This window comes from Nesoenas mayeri, assembly GCF_963082525.1.
Source record: "Nesoenas mayeri genome assembly, chromosome: Z".
In the NCBI taxonomy this organism is placed as follows: Eukaryota; Metazoa; Chordata; class Aves; order Columbiformes; family Columbidae; genus Nesoenas; species Nesoenas mayeri.
The window spans coordinates 51,742,716-51,765,124 of NC_137542.1; the positions used below are offsets into that span (position 1 = coordinate 51,742,716).

General features: G+C 39.0%; 1 protein-coding gene across 1 annotated transcript in view; it reads left to right on the forward strand.

Moving 5' to 3' along the window:
- ANKRD55 (ankyrin repeat domain 55) overlaps positions 1-21,446 on the forward strand; it is a gene marked incomplete at both ends in the record, with an annotated part of 55,615 nt that extends 34,169 nt beyond the window's left edge. The window contains 5 exons of the mRNA XM_080362426.1: positions 4,178-4,362; positions 6,073-6,240; positions 7,659-8,323; positions 13,697-13,798; positions 21,178-21,446. Coding sequence (XP_080218552.1) covers positions 4,178-4,362; positions 6,073-6,240; positions 7,659-8,323; positions 13,697-13,798; positions 21,178-21,446 — 1,389 coding nt within the window. The remainder of the gene's footprint in view (positions 1-4,177; positions 4,363-6,072; positions 6,241-7,658; positions 8,324-13,696; positions 13,799-21,177) is intronic.
- Positions 21,447-22,409: the final 963 nt, after the last annotated feature.

The window sequence follows — 22,409 nt, forward strand, 5'->3', positions numbered from 1 at the left end:
AGGGCTCCTGGATCAAGGCTCTAGGTCATTCCTTCTTCACGATGTAAGTTTATTTTAGAGGAGTAATCTAAGAAAGAAAAGTTCACTAAGGAGAAATAATAATGGATGGAAGTAGATAAAGGTGTGAGAAGGGACAAACTGTGAGGGGAGCCCTGCAGAAATATTTAGAAACACATAAACAAGTAACTAATAATCTCTTAGAACATTGCTGAAAATAGTTGGAATGCAAAAAAGGACGATGAAATGTAGGGATACATACAGAAAGGTCACAAAACCATGTAATTTTCCTATGGTAAATCTACCACTGAACATCCTAGTCTAACAATAGTACTGTGGTTCATGGTAAATTTACCACAGGAAGACTACATTTTGGTGACCTCAGCTCAAGCTATCAATCTAAGAATAAGGGCAGTGTAAGCATTTTAGTAGAATTTTGTGGACAACTTAAAAAAGCCAAGATGAACATAAAGATAAGAAGGCATTCCTAAGAAAAGTGAGCTGGAAAGCCACAGAGCAGTTGGTCAGAGATTTCTTACAGCAGAAGGTTCAAAATATTAGGAAATTTCCCTTGATTATTTAGAAAAAGTAGTTAACAATTCGTTTGAATTGTTAAAACAGGAGAGAAATTTTATAGCCATCTTCAAAGCAATTATTGCTTCCTCAGATAAGAAGCTATCAGATATAGTATGCTTGAATGTCAGTTAATCAGTTTAATGACATGTAGTAAAATACAGAAGTGCTGGAAAAGTGCCAACAAGATAAAGTCCATCACATGGCACAGAGAGCTTGTTAAGCGGGTGGTGAACAGAGTGATCATAAAAAGTCCAATTCCTTCTCCCTTTCTTGTTTGAGCAGTACAGACAATGTTAATTCCACTGAGTGATGCCAATAGCATAATTTCTATAAGTGCAAGCTGCTATAATGGACCTAAAATTCAGTCCAAAGACAGGATGTACCAGTGCAGAAGAATAAGGAGTAATGCAACCAAAATCAGCTCAGGAACTTACATCACACATCAAGATTTTGTATCAGCCACATTCAGGACAGTTCAAATAACGTTTGGAGGTGACCATCTCACAGAGAGTTTTATCAGAAGGGATTTACCATAAGAACACTTTTATTTGTTCCATAATGAGATGATGAAATAGAGAATGCATATATAACTCATGGCTACAACCAAATTAGAGGGACACCAAGAACTTTGTGGGTCGAGATTAAATTCAAAACGATTTTGATAAATTGTAGAGATGACCTGAAATTAATAAAATAGCACTGTGTACAGAACTGTGAAAAATTAAAGCTGTTTGCAGAAAATGAAGAGTACTAGAGTAGTACACTAGTGGATTACAGAGTGAATAGGAGTTTAAATTATAGTGTTGATACAAAATGAGCAAACATCATTCTGGGACATATCAACAGAAGCGTGATACATGCGGCCTCCGGGAAGTACTGATGTTATTTTCAATGCCAGGAGAGAAGCCTCAGCTGTATAATTATGTCATTTGAGGTGCCATGGTTGAAGAACGCTATAGACAAACTGGAAAGATGCCAAAAGCAAGCACCAAGTATGATAAGTGGTTTGACAAACTTAACCTATGAACAGAGGTTGAAATGGTTTGTTTAGTCTAGAAAATGGAAGATTGGTGGGAGACAGAACAGTCTGTAAATGCATAAAATGCCAGTAAGAACAGTGGTAAACTTCTTATGCAAATGTCAAGAGTTGTGCAAGAATATTGAGGGACTGAAACTGTAGGTGCAGGATGTGAAATTTGGACTTAGCAGGACAGTATAAAATCAGAGGAATAGTAGTGCCACTAGAACACGAATATAGAAGTACTAAGATACTACATGTTAATTTTTTTTTAATCGAAACTAGCTTGGAGAAGGATGATAGATAGATAGATAGGTAGATAGATAGATAGATAGATAGACAGATAGATAGATAGATAGATAGATAGATGTTTACTGTACAAATATGCAACAGACTTCTAGATCCAGTTAGCCCTGAATGTGACTAGGGATTTCTCTGATGCTAGTGACCAGAAAAGGTACCTGAGAATTGTGCTAGTGTGGAGGACATGGACATTTGGCATAGGGAATGGAGAATAAAAATGACAAGACCTCATTATTCCTGAACATGAATATCAATACTCTTTTTTCATTGGATATTCAGACAAGTATAAAACAATAATAATTTTAATGTGGTTAGTGAGAAAGTTATAAAACTCCTGCTCAAAGAAAATAAGCTTGGAATCGTGATCATGAGTAGACTTTAAATTAAATGGGTGAGTAAATAAAGCACATACAATACGAAATTCCTTATTTCAGAGTGACACATTTTGATAAATTAAGGGAATTCTCCGCTGGAGTGAGAAGCTCTGGGATCAGCAGGTTCCAGTGACCTGGAACATATCCTGTCAATGGTACAAAATGTAGTAGGAATCTGTATCCCAAGCCTGGAGAAGAAAAATTTGTAGAAAAGGCTTGAGATATAATGGATGACTACCTATTCTTAACAGATATATTTAGAGTACATAAACATCTTACAAAATAAAAGGCAAAAGTATGGAGAAGCAGAAGAAGTATCTCGAAATCAAGAAATGAAGAGTAATAATCAAATGTTGAATAGAGGCTGGAAGGAAATTATTTTCATGGATAAGGCTAGAAATCAAACCTGCTTAATATTTTCCTGATAACCTGGCACAAAATACAGGGGCTTTCTGATGAAATCTGCCAATAAGAAAAAACTGGAAGACATTAGCAAAAAAAATGTGGGTATCATGCAGGAGAAGATGGATCATCTTCAAGTCTAGACTAATACAAATGGGACAAAAGTGAATAGGGTAAAATATTTAAGTCATGCATTTGGCTGCTAATAACAGAAGGTCCTCCCAGGGACTAGAAACTGTATGTCTGGAAGCAACTATGGAAGAGAAGTACTGAGGTATAAATGGTTATTCAAAAATTTCTAGGAGCTTCTAATGGGACACAGCTGTGAATGAGGCAAATACTACTCTGTGACATAACAAACGAGGTATTTCTAACATGAATAGGAAGAGCTGGTGTCAATATACAAAGACGTGGCAAAAATGTTTGTGTGTGACTAGGTACAATTTTAACCACCCCTCTCCAAGGATACACGATTAAAACAAAAGGAGAAGGGTTAGTAGGCTGATGAGAGAAACAGAAAGCTCATTTTACAAGGAAGACTTAAAATACCTTGATTGATTAAAGCAGCAAGAGAGCAGCTCAAGAGGGATATGATGATTGTCTAGAGAAACATCTGAACAATGAATACCAGTTAGAGGAAAAAAGTATTTTACCTAAATAATAATGCTGGCACAGACACAAAGGGACATAAATCAGCCAGGAGTATGAATAGAAATCAGAGGTATTAATCATTAAAGCAAACAAGTTCTTGAACTGCCTTCCTTTGGGAGTAATGGGGGCAAAAAAAGATTAATTGCTTTTAATGGACACAGTAATTTATAAAAGCCATGATATAACATAGCTGCAAGTGATTGCAGGGATTCAGTTTAATGACCTAGAAAGACCTGTCCTGCCTCATGCTTCTGTGTTGTTACAAAAAAATTTATTAATTATTTTTCTCTATTTTGACCAAGTTAGCATAAAAACTGTTCAGTTTCATTGGCAGGTTAGAGACCCATGTCAACTTTCTATTAAGACACTGAAGCACTGGAGCAAACTAGCTAAGAAAGTTTTCAAGAACCACTTCACCAAATATTTTACATGGCTTTTCTGAGTGTACTTGAACAGGCTTATGGAAGTGGGTTGGTCTTTTGAGGTCCTTTCCAACCCTACATTTTTATGTGAAAATATAGGCTCATATCTTTCTGGACTCTGGCTTAGCAAAAAAAGCAAAAACCCCAAGTTATTTCTGAGAAAGCTGTTGAGTAATTTACATTCTGTAACTTTTGGAGATACTTGCAGTGGTACATTATTTATTATTTTTCCAGTGTTCAAAGTGTTCTAGGAAATTCATAAAGTAAACCCAGTTCCCAGCAGGAGATTGGAAGCTTTTGGCTTTCATACCTGTGAAGTCTGGTAAACACAAAACAGAATACCATTTTTGTATTTAGCCTTCTCTGGCAGAGAAAATGCAGTTTGGTGTGAGCTCCATTGTAAAATGCTTTTCTTCTCTGAACTTCCTCGCCAGAGTGGCAACAGGGTTCTGTGTTCCATCATTCTGGACCACTACCAGGGACCATCAATAATAAATTACGATGATGAGAACGGCAAAACATGTATGCACATTGCTGCTGCTGCAGGCTACAGTGATATTATCAGTGAGCTGGCTAAAATCCCAGAGTGCAACCTACAGGCCCTTGATGTGGATGACAGGTAACCATGGAAACTCTGAAACTGAAATTGCTGCTTCCTTTCTATTAACATGAGACTAGCTCTGTTTATTCTATAATCATGCTTCCTGTTGCACAGGCCATGACCTAGTTAATGAACTGCACTTACAGAAAACCATGCTTGCTCAGAAACACTGCAAAGGAGCGTAGCTCACTTGTATTGTATCTAGTATAATAACTGACTAGTATGAATGTTATTCAGCTTTGTGTTTCTGGTAGGAAATGATAAGATTATGTGTGAAATGACTTTGTCACCACTTGACTTAACTTCTTTCAATCAAAAGTGAAAAATCTTTTCAAAACAATAGAACAGGATCCTACAACTTGACGTTGGGATCCTGCTGCTATTTCTGTTTAAGAAATGGCAATGTTCCCTTGTTGCATGGCAGATGCTAACACAGTATTCCTGTAGGACCAGGGCACTTTCGCTTTCCATCCTGACATGCATTTGATTCTTCCGAGGATGAAATCCCTACATCCTAAGTGCAGAAGACATCTTCTTTCCTCTTTTTCACCCCACACCTACCTCCCTTGGAACTTTGCTCATAAATCTATTTAATGCAAACAGAACCAAGTGGCTGTTTGCCTTGATTATTCTGCTCAGTGGAGCAAAAGCCAAGATTTTCTTGGCTTAGGCCTTCAGGTACTTAAAATAATAGCATTCTTCTTGGAAAAATGCAGTAAAATGGAACAGAAAGAAAACCAATAAGGTTCTGAGAAGTTTCTAAACATCAGGAAAATGTAACTGAGAAGTCTGTGTTTCTATGGAAAGAAGGGCAAAGCGGGGAGTTTAACTACACTTAAGAGCTCAGTAAGACATGGCCTCCTATTACACATTCTCAGATATTTCCATAGATGGTATTATAACTGAAGAGGGGAAAAGATAAGCTGTTCACATACACAAACAGTAGATTTCCATTCTATTGTGTTTCTGACTGCACCCATCTGAAATTACCAGGACTGCAAATAAATGGGCAGAGAAAAGTCAATTTTATTTTTCATTCTTGCTGCATTCTTATGGTGTTTTTTGTGCTTTCAGAGCTTTTACAAGAGCAAAATACTACAATTTGGAAACTGGAATAAGGTTTCCAAAGACCAGGTGCAAATCTCTTGCCAAGTAGAAAACCAGTTTGATTCTCCTACACAGATTCAAGACAATTATGTCTGCCCCAGCCTGTGCCCATCAAAGAACACAGAAACTGGCAAAGGGGCAATGACAGCCTCGTCAATGTCCTTCTCATTCAAACAGGAGAGGCTTCTTCAGTTACCTTCCCAGGGAGCCCTGACCCAACCATTGCTTATAGTGTTTGGTGTAAAGATGAGAAAAGCTTGTTACTGTCCAGTGAATGCTACAAAGATTTTTTTCAAATTCTGCTCTGAAAACTTCAGGCACTCCTCCCACCCTTCAATTCCAGCAGTGAAAGAGATACTATTATGTGGCATGTATAGGCATTCTGCAGGCCCATGTCTGCTCTCTCTAGAGCTAAATAGATGCACATAGACAGACGCCAGTTTGTGGTCTTATTACCATGACTGGCAATTAGATCAGTGTGGCATGAGTTGATGAAGAGTTCCTTAAAATGGATGTTATGAACCTGGACAAGCAGCACAGGAACACATTTCATTATGTCATTAACAGTTTCGATAGTAAATTTATTAATCTATTTTTATGACACACTCCCTTTTTTTTTAGGACACCTTTGCACTGGGCTGCAGCAGCAGGGAAAGCTGACTGTGTGCAGACACTGCTAGAGCTGGGAATAGACAGCAGCCCTCGAGACATCAATGAAAACACTCCTCTGACATATGCAATGTACTGTGGGCACACGGCATGCATCAAGCTGCTGTCTCAGGAGAGCAGGTAAAGCAAAAGTTTATGTCTTGCTCACATATTGCCACTAACTAGAAAATGAATTTATTGCTTTTGCGTGCCACTGAAGGGTTTGAGCCCTGGGTCATGTATCCTCAGTTTGTGTGCAATACTCAGTTCAAGTTTTCCACCAAAATAGCAACATTAGAATTAGTCATCTACTGAAGACTCACCAGTGTGGTTACAGTGCCAGTCTGCCAATCACCAGAGGGTTCTCAACTAAGAAGATGTGAGTATAGCTGTGGCTTAGTCACCTTTGCACAGAAAATTTATCTTACAAAATAATTTCAGCCCTCAGATACATGCCGTCTGCTTTTTTGAAGTATCTGTGTGCAAGCTGTGTGTTCATGTGATCAGATAGAGGGATAGACTGAACACAAGAGCAGCTTTGCCAGATAGATAATACAATAAATTTCAAGTTTTTATCCTCAGAGTAAGGATCTGGGAGTGTTTTCTAGCTTTCTTTAGTTCTTTACCTTGACTGTCTCTTCTTATTCTGACATTTTTTCTGTTAAAAAGTATAATTCTTTCACCATTGTTTATGGTTCTTCCTCCCTCTTTCTATTTCTCATGTTTCAGCAGCTGTCATTTCAGTTTTTCAACTTTAGTAAATGAGCATACATTTACAAAGCCATTTATCATCACATTTCTTTGTGCTTCCCCCTCCTTTCCAGTCAGCAGTCAGTATTATTTCCTGCACTACAGATTGTGAGACACGGGTAACATTACCTCTCCTCCTCTTCCTCCTCCTCCTCCTGTGCTTTGCCTGTCACAGTAGGTCTGAAATGTTGATTAGTCAAAATCTCATCTAAAAACCTCATAGCATCACTCACCACTGTAGGTAATTGTCTTGATAGGTTTTTTGAAACTGTGCCAGGTCTCTTTAGTACAGGCAAGACAAGGAGAAGGAGGGAAAAGAAGGGAAAAAAAAAGGGAAAGGAACTAGTGCCTTTGTTAGAGCATTAGCAATGACTGTACTGCTGGAAATACCACTTTCCAAATATGACATAATAAAAAGACCACTTGGTTTTAAAGATCCCATCATGTTCTTCTTGTTATTATTGGATTTTGCCTCACCATTAAGAATCATGATTCTGCAGCTGGTGGATACTGAAGCCAGAAAAGTTTGTTTCTTTTTTTGTTTCCCAATAGCTGAAGCCTGATAGCTGATAGCACTGAGCCTACAGTAAGATGAGTGCAAGGCAATAACTCCACAAGAAAGGGCAAAGTAACATAGTATCGTTTTCAGTCTTTGTTAGTTACAAATTTGAACTCCTAACTTTCTGCTTCCTTGAACAACCCCTGCAAATGTATCTGAACAACATATAGCCCATTTCATGGGCTAACACAGGCAGAATTTTTTTCATTGTTTGGCAATAATGACATCACATTTTGATTTGTACTTCCAGTAGGTCTGAGCCAGTTCATCAGTTTCCCTCTGAGAACAACAGGCTCCAAAAGAAAGAAGGGCGATTCGGTATGCTGAACCACATCTTCTCTTGCAAAAAGAAGAAAGATGATCAGAAAACCAGCCAGAAGGAGAGAATCAGAGACCGATATCCTAGAGAAGAGACCTCAGAAGTAGATGACATCATTACCACTTTTGATTGCATTATGGACACAAACTGCAAAGACATTCCAGAGAAGTGTTTGACCACCGCTGACTTTAAAAGAAGGAGCACAGACACAAAGTACCTCATATCAGAAAAGAAGCAACCAGAGTGTCAGGGACTTCTGCCTGTCAGAACCCAGAGCCTCCCCCCGATCACTGTGGGCAATTCTTTCTTAACTGCTTCCCAGAGTACAATGTCAAGCTTCTCCTCCAGCACCGGCACCCATCATTTTGCACACAAGTCTCAGAAGAGTAGGAGTGAACACAACTTGCTGGACCACAGAAGAAGCTGCCAGGCTTTGCTGGATGATCCCTGGAACAGAGACTCTAACCAACTACTCTCCTATAAAGTCTGTACTAGGACTCCTTCAGACAAACTGATAAATGGTTTAAACTCTGATAGATCTCACCATGTGCTTTTGTGCCCTCCCCACCTTCCTTCACTTTCCAGTTCTCCATCAGGTAATTTCTTTCTTCTCTACATCTGATATCCTATAATCTCTACTGCTGTGGCAATCTGAGTCAGAAAAAATTGGTAAGCCAGACCCATGATGTTTCTATTTCTTTAATATCTTTTTCAGTTTCTTCTCCCCGTATGTAGTGCAATCACAGATGGACAGGACATAAGCTAACAGCTGAAGTAAGGAGCTTACATGTGAGAAATAAGACATTTAAGTAGATCTGATGAGTAAGCAAAAATGCAAGTAGTTAGGAAGCATGTAAGGTACCTGTGAAAGGCAAGTGCCTCCAGATTTATGTATGTGCTTTGTGAATTGCACGTTAACACCCACTGCCATGCCTGCTACCTTGTGTCTACATTTAGTCCTGGAAGTAGATGTGCAAGGGACCAGTACTGCACTCAGATCTTTAAATGCTGAGAGCTGCTCCTGGATCCAAACAGGTAAGTCCACACGTGCCATGTTGATGGCTCTACACCATGCTGCTTTCTGCTTACATACCTATTCTGACTCCAGACTGTAGTGTCACCCCTTCCCAGTCCTCTGACTGAGTGCCAGCTCTTTGATTGAGTATGCTGCTCTCATGGTTTCTCCAAAGCTGAATTCAAGTTGCTAAATTTACAGAGACAGAGTAAATGCTTTTATGTTGTGGTTTGGAAACGGTAATGCAACAGTAATGAAGTAGAGCACCAGAATTCTGAAGTAAACTCGAAACCAGAATTTGGCAGGATTTGGGATCTCATACTTTGTTTGGGTCACATCCATGTTTAAATGAATCTGACTGGCTGGCTTGCATGCTGGAGTTTACTTCAACATATCAGTGTCTCCAACTTCATCTCCTTTGGGATTAGTCCCATGCCAAAATTAAACATATCTAGCATGCCTTCCAACAACTGTAATATCCAACTGAAAATTAAACACGCAAAAGCAGTCTCCAGACTTACCAACACATCATTATGAGGAGTAAACATTACACGATAAGTTGATCAACGCACACCCCAACAGATGTGAGCCATTCTCCTCCAGTGGAAAGAGGAGTGAACAGAAACCTTGCCAGAGAAGAACCCCCTGTTAGGTCAGGTCACTATCTGAGCTTGCATGGCAATGCAAATTGTACTGACTCCTAAGCAAAGGGATCTGTAAAATAGCAAATATCTGTTCAGATCTCTAATAATGAGAGTAGGGACAACAATTTCTGAATGACAGGTCATTCTGCTTTGTTCAAACTAAAGGCTGGAAATAGTTTTTCAGGTGCTACTCAAAAAGTTCCATTTCCTGAACATCAGGTCACATTACTGAAAGCTTGATGGACCTGGTCTATAGGTGTCACTACTTTTTTACTGTGCCCTGTTCAACTGTTCACTCAACCATACAAACCCCAAACTCCACATGACTAGCAAAAATTGCTCCAGCATAACACTTTCTCACATGTGGAAAACAAGAAAACCTGCAGGGCTTCTTTACAACCTAAATATCACAGGGTGCAGTGAAGCTGTAATTTAAAATGCAATTACAGATTTTTCTTAAGACTGTAGAATACTATATAGTTAAATCATTGTTTGCTCTGGACAGGTGATTTTCTATTAATATCCTATGACAAAAATCTGCAGCCAAGCAAATTAATCAGGACAGACCCTGTGCATGTACTCGGTGCTCCATAATGTGCACAGGGACTCAATATACGACCAGCAATCTACATGCATGAATGAGGACAAAGTTGTATCAGTTATGGGAAATCTTCTAATCGTTACAATGGGAGCTGTCTTTGTATGTCCAAAGGAAAAGTAAGTCATTTTGTCTCTGACAGTTTATTATCTGCCTTATAGAAAAATTAAGCCCAGTTCTTTCTGCACCAGCCCCCTTTAACAAAACTTTCCAACAATGAAAAGATTCCTGTAGCTCGCAAAAAATACTTCCACTGGAGCATGTGAATTAAAAGCTCTTAAGGAGCCAGAGAGTGTCTGACAGGCACACATTGCACAACCCAGATACTGTGTAGCATTTCTTCACGATAAAAAGATCTGCTTATCCCTCTTCACGCCTATGTGTGTGGCTTAAATCCGCCTCCCCCTGTAATTAAAGCCACTTGACTTGCTGTGAATTAGAGCTGCATTTACCGTATGAGCTCCAGGGCTTCCAGGTCTGCAGTGCACTGTGCCTGCAGGACTCACAGGGGTCAGAAGCGAAGTCAGCCTGGCTCCAGCCCAGCCAGCAGCACTGTACAGGCAGCTCCCTCTCAGGAAAGGTATTTCCTCACAGCTCTCTCTCAGGAAAGATATTTCCTCATTGTTTCTTGGCGGGTTTGTTTTTGGTGTTTTTGTTTTTTTCCTGTAGGAGGCCCAGCTGAAGGGAAAAAAACAACATCTGGTCTTTCAAGGACACTGAAGTGTTAACACTCTCTTTCTCAAGTCATGACTGTGGGGGCTACATGTAATTTCCTAATCGCTGAATATCCAGGGCAGAGTTGTGGGTATCAGTAACGTAGGAAAACTCAATTTGAAAATGTTTTTTTCACCTGAAACACAGTATTGGTTTTCTTGCATGACCTGGACTTTAAAGTCAGAGCTAATTTTTGTGCTTCATGCTATGATGGCAGCTGGCACATAGACGGGGATTTTTTGAAGTTTTTTTCTCCTGCTTTCTGTGCTCCTGAAAATGAAAGATGAGTCAATTTACTAGCTGAGTTTTAGCACTTAAACAAAGGGGAGCAGTTGCTGTGGGTAACTATGAGACTTACCTTACTGTCATGCCACTGGTTTCTCTCAGAATAGCTACTTTGTCTTGCCCTCCACTGGGAAGAGCAAAGATAGACTGCACCAAAAACTGCTGTCAATATTGCATGAGGGTTTGCCAGCCACAGTGCTGAGCTGGCATCTACAATCTGAAGCATTTTGTATTTATGAGCTTTGTAATCATCTCTTTTGCAAAATTTATTATTGTCTCTTTTCCACAGGGAAAATGGTGTAAGTAGAGAAATTTCAAGAGATGGAGTAAAAGGAAGCCTGTCTCAAATGTAAGGCAGCTCTTCACATCCTCTAACCAGCTGGAGCCCCCTTCTATCAGCCACTCATCTTTTAGATTATTAACCTTCCAGGTCTAAGGTGACACTTTATTACAGGTTTTACTACAGCAGTCCAGTACTTTCTATTTGCTTGAATGAGTAATGTAAAAAATAAGCTATCATTAAGCTTATGTTGGCATAAGCAGTACAGTATGGTCCAATAGGAAGCACTTACTGGCCAGGAAAGAATAGGGCAAAACTGATCAGTGCCCTGTTCCTTTCTCAAACTGAAGGACTGATTTACAGGGGGTTATTCATCATAACATTTACAGCTTTTCCACAAAATGTACCACAACGTGATTCACCTGCTTAAATGCAAAGGAAAATCAAAGAACAACCTGTAGAAAATGTCAGTAAATGGAATGCAGAGCACTCCTGCATTTCAGAATAATGAAATTACACCCTTTCCATTTCATTCAAAAATAAAGGCCATCACAAATATGCTCTCGGGGATGACAAAGTTGATGTCTTAAAGAAATAAAAACTTTTTCTCTGATGTTATGTGTAGAAGATGGAAAGAAAGAGCAGAAGAATACTTCCACTTGAAGTCAGAACTACTTTTAGACAAGGATTGTTTTCCAAGCATTCATATCAGCCTTGCAGACATGATTATGCTTTGCACCATTGTTTTGCTGCCACATATTCACATTTATTAAATAAACATACCCCAACAGAAAAAACAACCTCCCCTCATCAAACCATGATGGTACATACATAATAAGCCACTAGTTCTCAGCATAAGCATCACCGAAACCAATATAACTCAAATGGAACTAATGAGAGCAGCAGGCTTGATTCTCTGCTGGTTTTGAATGTATATATTTATTATTTTGTGCACAGTGGATGTGATGTGCATAAAAGAAATTTACCAACTTTTACAGCCACTTTTTTATCACCATGGAGAATATGTTAAAGACTAAATAAAGAGAAAAACATAGCAAAAGGAAATCAAAGTCTGTTTCTGTTAGGCACAGCTCATGCATAAGTGATTCTTCATGTTTTAGCACAACATGCATCAACTTTACCCACAGGATCCAGTAGACTGATCCAATGTCAATCAACTGCTGTTTGGGGCCAGAATCGTGCTCCATGCAGAGCTAAAGCCTGCACTATGACATGGGTATTTGTCTGATGAACACCACTTTAGCTCCATTTAGTCACTAACATAGTTACAGCAGTCTTGAGAACTACAGCAGTTTGTCTCTAGGAAACTGTTCCACAACTGTTTTCCTATAGGTTTATCTTGCACAGCCCAGCAATATATAGGTGTCTTCAAGTACCAACCACAAAACCACAAAGACAATTTATGTCATTCCATTTCTTCCTATTGCTTAAGATGTCCTACTTCATCCATCCTGTGTCTTCCCTCATCTCTGCATGCCAGCATAGCACATACTTGCTCGGCGATGGGCTATGTTGCAATGCCATCCTGAACAAGCAGCTGTTTGATGAGACAACTCCAGGCTCCTTCAAAGGCTCATCTCAGATCTGGAGATAACAAAAAATAAATATTTGAGGGACTCAAACATCACAGAATAAGATCAACTCAGGGAAAAGATCTGGGGAAAATGCTGATTAAGTGCTGGAGTTTCTATTTTTTTTAAATAATATTTGATGTGTCATTTATGTAGTGAAATGCATCACATCCTATAACATAGTCTTTTTTTAATAGTACTAGATGAAAGTTAACTTTAATCTTACCCAGTGAAATGCCACAGTTAGCCAATTAACCTTTTGTTTTCCAGTATCTGTTCTTGGTAAAAATGAAATTGCCATAAACATAGTTTAATAAGAAGCAATTTTAGTTTATATCAGTTCTACCATGATTTCATCTGCAGCAAAACTCTCTTGAAGCTCATCTTTACTACTGATATAGTTCCACCAGTCTCATTTTCCAGCCAGCAGTTGAACTCCATTTCTGTTCTACTACTTAGAAAGGCTGAGACCCTATTTAAAAAGTTGGCAAGCCAAAACTTCAGTTCTGAAATCAAATCCATCTAGTTGAACATTTCTACAAATTTCGTGTCCAAATATTCTTACATGGACCCAGATACCAGACTGTGCCTGTTTTGAGACCAGCTACTATACTGTAACTGATAAGGGTACATAGGAAGATTATATTAAATCAGTCACTCTTATTAATGAATGGAAAGAGAACAAAGGAACAGCTTTTTCAGTTACTAGTTTCTTGTTGTTATGCATTTCTGAGAATTACTACATAAGTTTTCTTTTTTTTCTAGAAGCCAGAAATCTACAGTGCACCATACTATTTACAATTATTTTCATATAGTAACAGGTTTTTTTTTTCTTTCACAGGTAGAAATTTTCAACAGATGTCTGTAGACCAACACAAAATACAAAATCTTACTCCAGTACGGAACAGCCTAGCTCCCACACCCAACCACTGTGCTCACAAAAGTAAGTACAGGCAAGTCTCAGTTCAGTATCATACTGTGTGACTCTGCCACTGGCAGCTGAGAGCTTGAGCGGTCTCATGTTCCTTTTTCACAGTATTGTAAAACGGCTGAGGTTGGAAGGCACCTTTGGAGATTGTCCAGTCCAACCCCTCTGCCCACAGAGTGGTGACCTAGAGCAGATTCCTTAGGATCTCATAGGTTTTGAATACATCTAAGGATGGGAACTACACAACTTCGCTGGGCAAACTGTTCTGGTGTTTGACAAATAAGTAAGTTTCTTCTTACTTGTTTGTGCCCATTAACTGTTTTCCCTTCATAGGACAGTACTGAGAAGAGTCTGGTTCCCACTTTATAACTTCCCCGAAATCGGGGGTTTATACATATTGACACAATCCCCTGAGCTGCCTTCTGTTCCCAAGGCTGAACAGTCCCAGTTCTTTCAGCCTCCTCTTTGATTCTGGACACTGCAATCCCTTGGTCATCTTCCTTGCCCTTTGCTGAGCTTACTCCAGTATATCCAGTTCTCTCTTGTATGTGAGGCCCCAGAACTGGACACAGTGCTCCAGATGTGTCTCACCAGTGCTGAGTAGAGGGGAAGTATCACCTCCCACAATCTGCTAGCATTGCTTTTCCTAATGCAGCTCGCATGCTGTTGGCTGTCTTTGCCACAAGGGCACATTGTTGGCTCATGTTCAGCTTAGTGTCTATCAGGGCCCCCAGGTCCTCTTCTAACAAGCTCCTTTCCAGCAGTTTGATCTGCAGCATGCATTGGTGGAGGGAGTTATCTCTTTCCAGGTTCAGTACTTTACAATTCCCTTTTTAAAAATCTTGACTGTCCATTTTTCCAGCCTGCCAAGGTCTCTCTGCATGGCAGCATACCCATCTGCTGTATCAGCCACTCCTCCCACTTTCATGTCATTTGCAACCTTGCAAAAGGTTCATTCTGCCCCATTGTCCAAGCTGCTAATGAAGACGTTAAACAGTATTAGCCCCAGTACCAATTCCTGGGGTACTCCACTAGTGACAGGCTCGCTTCCAGTTGGACATTGTGCTCCTGATCACAACCTTTTTCTCCAATGAGTTTCATAGATTTGGCCTAGTTGAAATAATGTACATCAATATAGAGGAGAATTTTGTTCTACATTTGTTTTCTGGAGTAGAAGTGGCTGGAATTCTCACAGACATGGGATTTTTAATACTCAGTTTCACTCTTGATTGCATATGCCTGTATGACTTTGGTGGTTTTTCATAGGGGGCAGGATATGATGTAACACGGTGACTTACAAGACATAAAGAGATAGATGACAACACCATAAATGACTGCATGGCAGTCATTTCATGTGAGATGAAAGCCAGGCTAAGGAATAACTCTTCTGCAGACAGCATGAAAAATATCACAACACTGGTGTTTGTGTCCTTTTGCTAGAAAAAATTAGAGGGGAGACATTTAGAAGATCATCAGGTTTCCAAAAACTTGGTCATTTTCTGAATATTACATAGGTAAAAAGATGTTCTATCTTTTTCTCTGTTTTAAGGACAGTGGATAGACTAGCTTTCACATAAGGATAGGAATAATTCATTTCTCTCACAGCAATTGGTTTGGGTAGCTTCTATAGCACAGGAGCTGAAATAAAGGGGACTGAGAGAGCAGCAGCCTTTTTTTCCTCTGCACTGTCAGGCAGCTTCTCACTCCCCAGGCAGTAAGAAGCCAGCTCCCAAATAGCACAGAAAGCCTCATCCCACTCCCACAGCCCCAGCAGAGCATCAAGACTTTGTGAGTGTCCCAGGCTGGACCCAGCCAGCAACTGGCCTGTTCTTCACATAGAAACACCAGCCCTACTCCCAGCAGTGTCCTGCCCGCACATTCTTGTGCTCCACTAAGCGCAAATCCCCTAATGTATTTTGGATCTGCAGTTTATTATTTGTCATCCTGTAGATCAGCCAAGTCCTGAAGTATTCACATTTCAGAACTGAACTTAAGATTCATTGTCTCTTCTAATCTGAGTTTCAGAAGCAATTCAGCAGCAACAACAATATTACTAAAAACAAAACAGCAGAGATGACTTTACAGGAAACAGCAGATTGCCTAGGGAAAATACAGAATCATGCACTGCTGCTGCGCAGCAAATAAGGGAGGAAGCAGAAAAGTAGAGATATGTGGAATACTAGAGATGGAATTCTCTGTCTGTTCAGAGGAAAGAAAATAACCTATCTGCTTGCAAACCCCCATCTCTAAGTCTTCTGTTTTTAAGCTTTCTACTAATGTTCTCTGTGTCTTGTAGTTAAAATATAGTTGTAAGCAAAATCCTTTAAAAAAACAAATATTTCATAATCACCGGTGTTCTTGCAGGAAGTCATACAAACAGCCAGGATTTTAGTTCTAGTCTCATGCCAAAAGCTGTGTTTTACAAATAAGATGCAATTATCACAGTTAATAATCATGGTTTAATTAAGTAATGCAGCACATTTATCCATGGCCATTACTGCTTGAACATCAGTTCAAGCCAATAACAGAAAAGAAAAGTTATTTGCAGAATAGGTCGCATTTCTTCTCTGTTAACACAAATGACACATTTGATTCTGGAGCTTTACAAATAACTGTTTCAGAGAGAAGGTTTCAATCATCCTCCATCCACCTCTAAAAACATTACTGTTCTGGACACAGCCTTTATCCAGGCAAAGGAGCCTTTAACCAGGCAAATGGCTCCAGCAATGAAGCTTGAGTGTAAACTTTTGTGTTCATCTAATATTTTCATTACACAAGATGCGTATTAAGAACATGAAACGAAGCCGGTGGGTGGGGGAGGCAACCAGGGAGCTAGAACAATAAAAAAGGCATAAATTAGAAAGAGAACTGAAACTACTCAAAAATTAACAGAAAGAAGAAACATCTCCCCAAAAAGGAAGGCCAAAGAAAAAAGAAAAAAAAAAAAAGAAGGAAGAGATGCTTTTATCTCTAGGCAGAAACATTTAAAAATACAAGTTAGAAAGAGGACAGAGGAATGAAACAGTAGCCTAGGAAAAGAGGGCTTGTGTGACTTTAAACCACAGCTTACAAACTCCCACCCTCCAGATGTCCCCAGTGCCAAACAGGTCCCTCACACATTTTCTTGAGTAGCCTCAGCACAGCCTGGCATCTGTTATTTTGCATGCTGCTGCTCCACCCCCAGGACACTCTTTCTATCTCATCATGCAAATCTCCCAAGGACCCCTGGAAAACAAGCTTACAACTATCACACATCTCTCACACAATGCCAGAATAATTTTCCAAATAAATATGGGACTTATACAGATCTCTCTGCTGTTCTCACTTCTTCATGTGGCTTAGAAGGTCTGAAGCCATAGTAAGGTTATTATATGTTGAACAAAAAAAGAGAGATCTATTTCTGCAGGTCATTTAACAATGTCTTCTGGGGATCAGTGGTCATTTTTGCTGTTATTCATCATGACTTGAAGTTTCTTCTTTCCCAAGTTAACAGCAAAGGATTTCACAAAGCAGCCTCCTCTGTGCAGAGGGCCAGCATCATCCAGCTCGCAAAAGGAAGGGAGTCTAAGAGCCGCCCTTTCTGCTGGATAGCACATACTCCCTGGGCAATGCCTCCCTGAGAGCCTCATTTTTGTCTCTGCAGCTTGTAAGAGCAGCCACTCAAGAGTCACTACTGTCATTTGTCCATCTCAACCATGACACAGTACTGAGTGGAAAGGCTCCCTGAATTAGTAGCTCTTACAGTATCACTAATCTTCGGTAGCTGTCTCCACCCTCTGAATCAGAATAGTTCTAATGCTTTTGCAGTATATACCTCCTGGATGTAGGGCAACCAGCCTTAAGGGTTCTCTCTTTCACAGACCCCAATGCTAGGTCCAGGCTCATGTGTTTCAATAGATATACTAATATGAGTCATCATATGTATTATTTTGAAGATATGTACTATTTTGAAGCCATACGTGTACCAGTCCAGAAATCCTTATCGAACATTCTAAACCAAGAACAGTATCTGGGACTAGGTGGAAAGCATTCATGTTTGGATGCTGGTTTTCACTTCTTCGAATGAGCAGAGGTTTGTGATGGTTACTTGGTCCCGAGGGTGAAGTTAAGCGACACTGCTTTTGCCCTACTTAAACCCATCATTAAGTACTTATCTAGTATGTATGTAAAGTGTTCTGGAGATAGTTTCTACAGGTGTAAACTTCCAATGCATGAACATATGCCTGTGCTCCAGAAGGGAAACAGTTAAGCCTCTCAATATGCTTATGGTTTTACACACCAAAATTTCAATATATGTTGCAATGAGTATTATATCACATGCCAGAAAACAAATGTGCTCATTTATTGTATTTAGTCCTGCTTGATTCACACAAATTCAGTATGAACTAAAGCAAAGTTTGTTGTTGGTTTTTGTTGTTGTTGTTGTTTTGGGTTTTGGGGGGTTTTTTTGTTTGTTTTTTTCATGGAAAAGAGAATTAAGCAATTTCCTGAACATGAATGAACCTTGAATATGACCTGTGAGTTACACAATACTGCCAAAGGCCAGGCAGCTCTAGTAAACACTGCCTGCTCAGGCCATCACAACTTGAATTTTACTGAATTTAGCATGAAAAGAAAAAAAATCTAACCATTTTCTAAATCCTCTTTATAAAGATTCTACTTTGCCCTGAATAGATACCTCATAAGTCTTAAAGAGTTACTGCTCCTGACAAATAAATAATGAATGACAAAATGAGTATATGGCATATGGTACAGAGGAATATGGCAAGGAGAACTTCACTCTCTTTTGCACAATGCGTATAGTAAAAAAATGCATAGATGCACAGGTCTACCAGTACCCACTGCAGACAATAGGGAGGTAATATTTGTCTCCAACAGGGCAAATTTCTGACTTATTAATTATATACTGCGTAAATGTACAGACACAGAAGGGCTTGCATGACAAGACTGGGCTGTTTCTGCTTTGCCAAGACACGGAAGCTGCAGGGTTTCTGCTTGAACTTCTTCAATATATTTCTGACTTGGGTACAGCCTGTGTCCCTAGTTATTTGCAGCACTGTTACTCCCCTAGCCATCTCACATTTGAACATTTGATGGTTTGGCATTTCTTTCTTTGTTTTCCCTAAGTGCAGTTGTTGGCATTTGCCTTTGCTGAGTATTGTTATCTGAACTTCTTACTGTTTCTCCAATTTATCAAGGTCATTTTGCATTGTAAACTTATTCTTCAGGAAATTACATCTTGAGTGCCGTTTTTCATCAGATGTGTGTCCACATTATAATAACAGATCTACCTTATTTTTTATGAAAATTTGTGACAAAGTTAATAGTCCTTCCTTACTAAAAAACATAATTTCCTCATTTCTCCTGCATCCACTGAGTCAGTGTCCCTATTATTCTTTTTGATGCTGCTTGATGAGAAGTGAGAAAGCAAATTTCTCTTTTAAGAAACAACAACTGTTGGCGGGATTTTAGGTAATTAGGATTTTTTTTAGCTTAGGTTAACTGTCCTGAAATTACTGAAATTACTGAAATTACTCTTTTTTTGTTGGTGGTTGGTTTTTTTTTTTTTTGGGGGGGGGGTTTGTTTGTTTTTTTTTTGTTCTACAGTCCTCAGGAAACTTCATCTACTTTTCTACCTACGAGTTCCTCTAATGTGCTGAACGTTTAGTTTGGTTTGAGGATTTTTTTTGAGATCAAAATTTACTTTAAGGTCCAGTTCATCACAGGTGCTTTGACTGCAGTGGTTATTCAGTTCAGCAGTCACCTTCTATTAAAATGTTGCAAATCTAGATTAACTTCAGATATTTCTCTGGAATTACACAAGATTTTTGTAGGGTTAAGAAAGAATACTCTTCTCCATTCCTCATTTCTGTAGAATTTCTCTCAACCTACATGAGGAAAATTTCTGTCAGAAATTATGAAAAGGGAAGAAAAGGGCTTCCAGTAAACATGCGAACACAAATACTCAGCTTTTCATTAGAGTTGACCAGGAAGTGAAATAATGACAGGCTGAGGTCGTCACCTTTGGGGCAGAATGCTTTATAGCAGGATTCTTTACTGCATGTAAAGAACTAGGACATAGTCATGACACCAAGATGAGGAAAACTGCTTGGCTCAGAGAACGGTTTTTAATACCTGACCCCGAGGAATTGTTTGTGGTTAGTTTCAAAGGCTGAAGCCAGTGAAACAGGGAAGCCAAATAGCCTCCTGGAGGCTGCCATGACTAGTAAGATGAAGCTCAAACTATTACATCTCAGAGGAAAACGTTAATAGCCTCTCATTTATCCATCACAGCAGATGCAAATGTAGGGAAATTACAGATGGAATGAGAATGCAACCAAGAACAAGTGATGTGAAAAATGGCAAGGAAGATTCTGTAGCCAAAGCAGAGATGGTGTTAACTGCAGTAGGGAACTCTTCATATGATTAAACTGAAAAACCGAAACTGTTCATATAGAAAGAGCTTATGAATAAAATGGAGAATTAAGTGAAAAGAAGCTAATGCAATTCACAATAAATTCCAGGGCAGAAAAAAACTAGGTCTACAATTAAGGCTTTGAATTCTACTTAAAAAAAAAAAAAAATAGGAAATCAGTTAGTGAGTTGCTTGAATGACGGAGCTTGAGTATTTCAATTTAGAGAAGATATAGAACTACATTAACTCTAAAAGCACAAACACTGTTACACTGCTGAGTGTGAGGTGGAGATTAAGGATGATCTAAATCCACAGTTTCTTACAAAACTGCTGAGATACATGAGCTGTGGCTCTTGTGTTTCAGTGTGGTTCTTATTGTGCTACAGGGTACTGCACTGCTCTTGTGGTCTGTGACTTGCAGAGCATATGTGACCCTAATGACTGACCTTAATGACTAACCATGCCTAGAGCAGCCCAGACACAACGTTTCACTTTCTTCTGTTTCATCTTCCTAAGATTTTGATCAGAGTTTACCCTGTGTAATAGAGCATTGTCCCACAAAGTTTTGTTAAAAGTAATTTATCTACCATGGAACATTTCTATTTCAGTCAGCCCGTGGTTTTTGATGAAAAAATGTCTTGTGGAAATCTCTCCAAACAGACAAAGTCTCGTTCAGTTTAGATAGTGGTATAGATTCTCTGCTTATCAATCAAAAGTAAACCTCTGAACTTATCAAGTCTTAATAGTCACCAAACACAAAGTAAATCACTTAACACTGAAGTTGTTTTCTTCAGGTGAAGATCGGCTATGACAGGCTTTAGCAATTTTTTACTCATATTTTGGTCACATTTTTCAAATATGGGTTTGAATACACAAAACATAAGACAAATAAACAACAGTTCAAAGAAAGTAGCAAACTAATTTGTAAAAATGTCATGCTTTTCACCTCCTGTGCACTCTTTTTCTCTTTTTCTTCTAGTTCAGCTACCATCTCAGAGTGCTAAGAAGTTTAAGTCCCTGCCTTTAAATTCCCTAAGGAACGGTGCGGTTATTCTCCCACCTGCCCCAACCTCCAGATCACAGAAAAAGGGACATTCTCAGAGTCATTTGCTATATTCTTTCTTGCCTGGTCTATCAGGAGACCCTCTGAAACCAAGCCGTGTTCTACCTGCTATCCCAAGCCAGAAGAAATCTAACCCCACAGAAGAGCTTGACAAATCTCTCACCAAACCAGATGCTGAAAATTAACTCATTTCATTGGCCTCAATCAGTTGAAATATATCTAAGAGCTTGTTACAAGATAATTGTACAATAAAATCTCATTAATTGTACTAAAGATGCTCTTGTAAACTGGAGTGTAAATTAACAAAAACAAGAAAGAGTAGCACATCATAAAAGCTGCATTATGTATTTATATAGTCATTTTCATTATAGTTTTAATTGATGATGAAATTACTAAATCAATATTTAATGTGCTGTAAATCTATTTTGTGAATGGAATCCTCCTAACCTGCAACCTTGTTGCAGCAATGTGCTGTTAAGCCTTTCATAGAAAACAGGAACAGAAAGTAAGATTTTCTGCATGATTTAAATGTGGAAATTAGGGAAACAACTTGATAGGGATTCTCTGTAGTTTGTAAATGCAAAGGTGCCTATTCTGAGGTTGTGTGCCATCAAAAATATCTTTTTAAGATTAAAACAAGAAGCTCAAAATTAAAGAAAATTTTAGCACATGGGGGGTTTGACTCCTTGTTTTTCACATATTTTCTACGTTGTGGCTTTTGTGAACTTGACAAGCTAAAAAGGTATAATGAAACACTAATTCTTGTGGGACAGACAGAGATATAGCACACACTGTTCAAAACTGTTAACTGCACTGACAGATTATATTTCTTTCATTTAATTCTTCATATTCCTCAGTGAAAAAAATGTAACTGTGTATTGTTATTTTCATAAAACAAGGATTGCACGGTCCTGAGTTATTAGGCATTATTTCTTCACTTTGATCATGGAACTGAAGAAAGAAATCTAACCAGACTGCTGTTCAGTCAAGAGCCTTGCAAGTGCTATAGCCTTTGACTAAATATTTCACAAGACTGTCCTTTCCTAGAGGCAGACAGGATTCTTATCTATCTAAATCTTGGTGCTATTCCTCTGGAGGCTTCCCCACTACTTACAGATGGGCTGTAGTCATGGCTGTGGGCAGTGGAG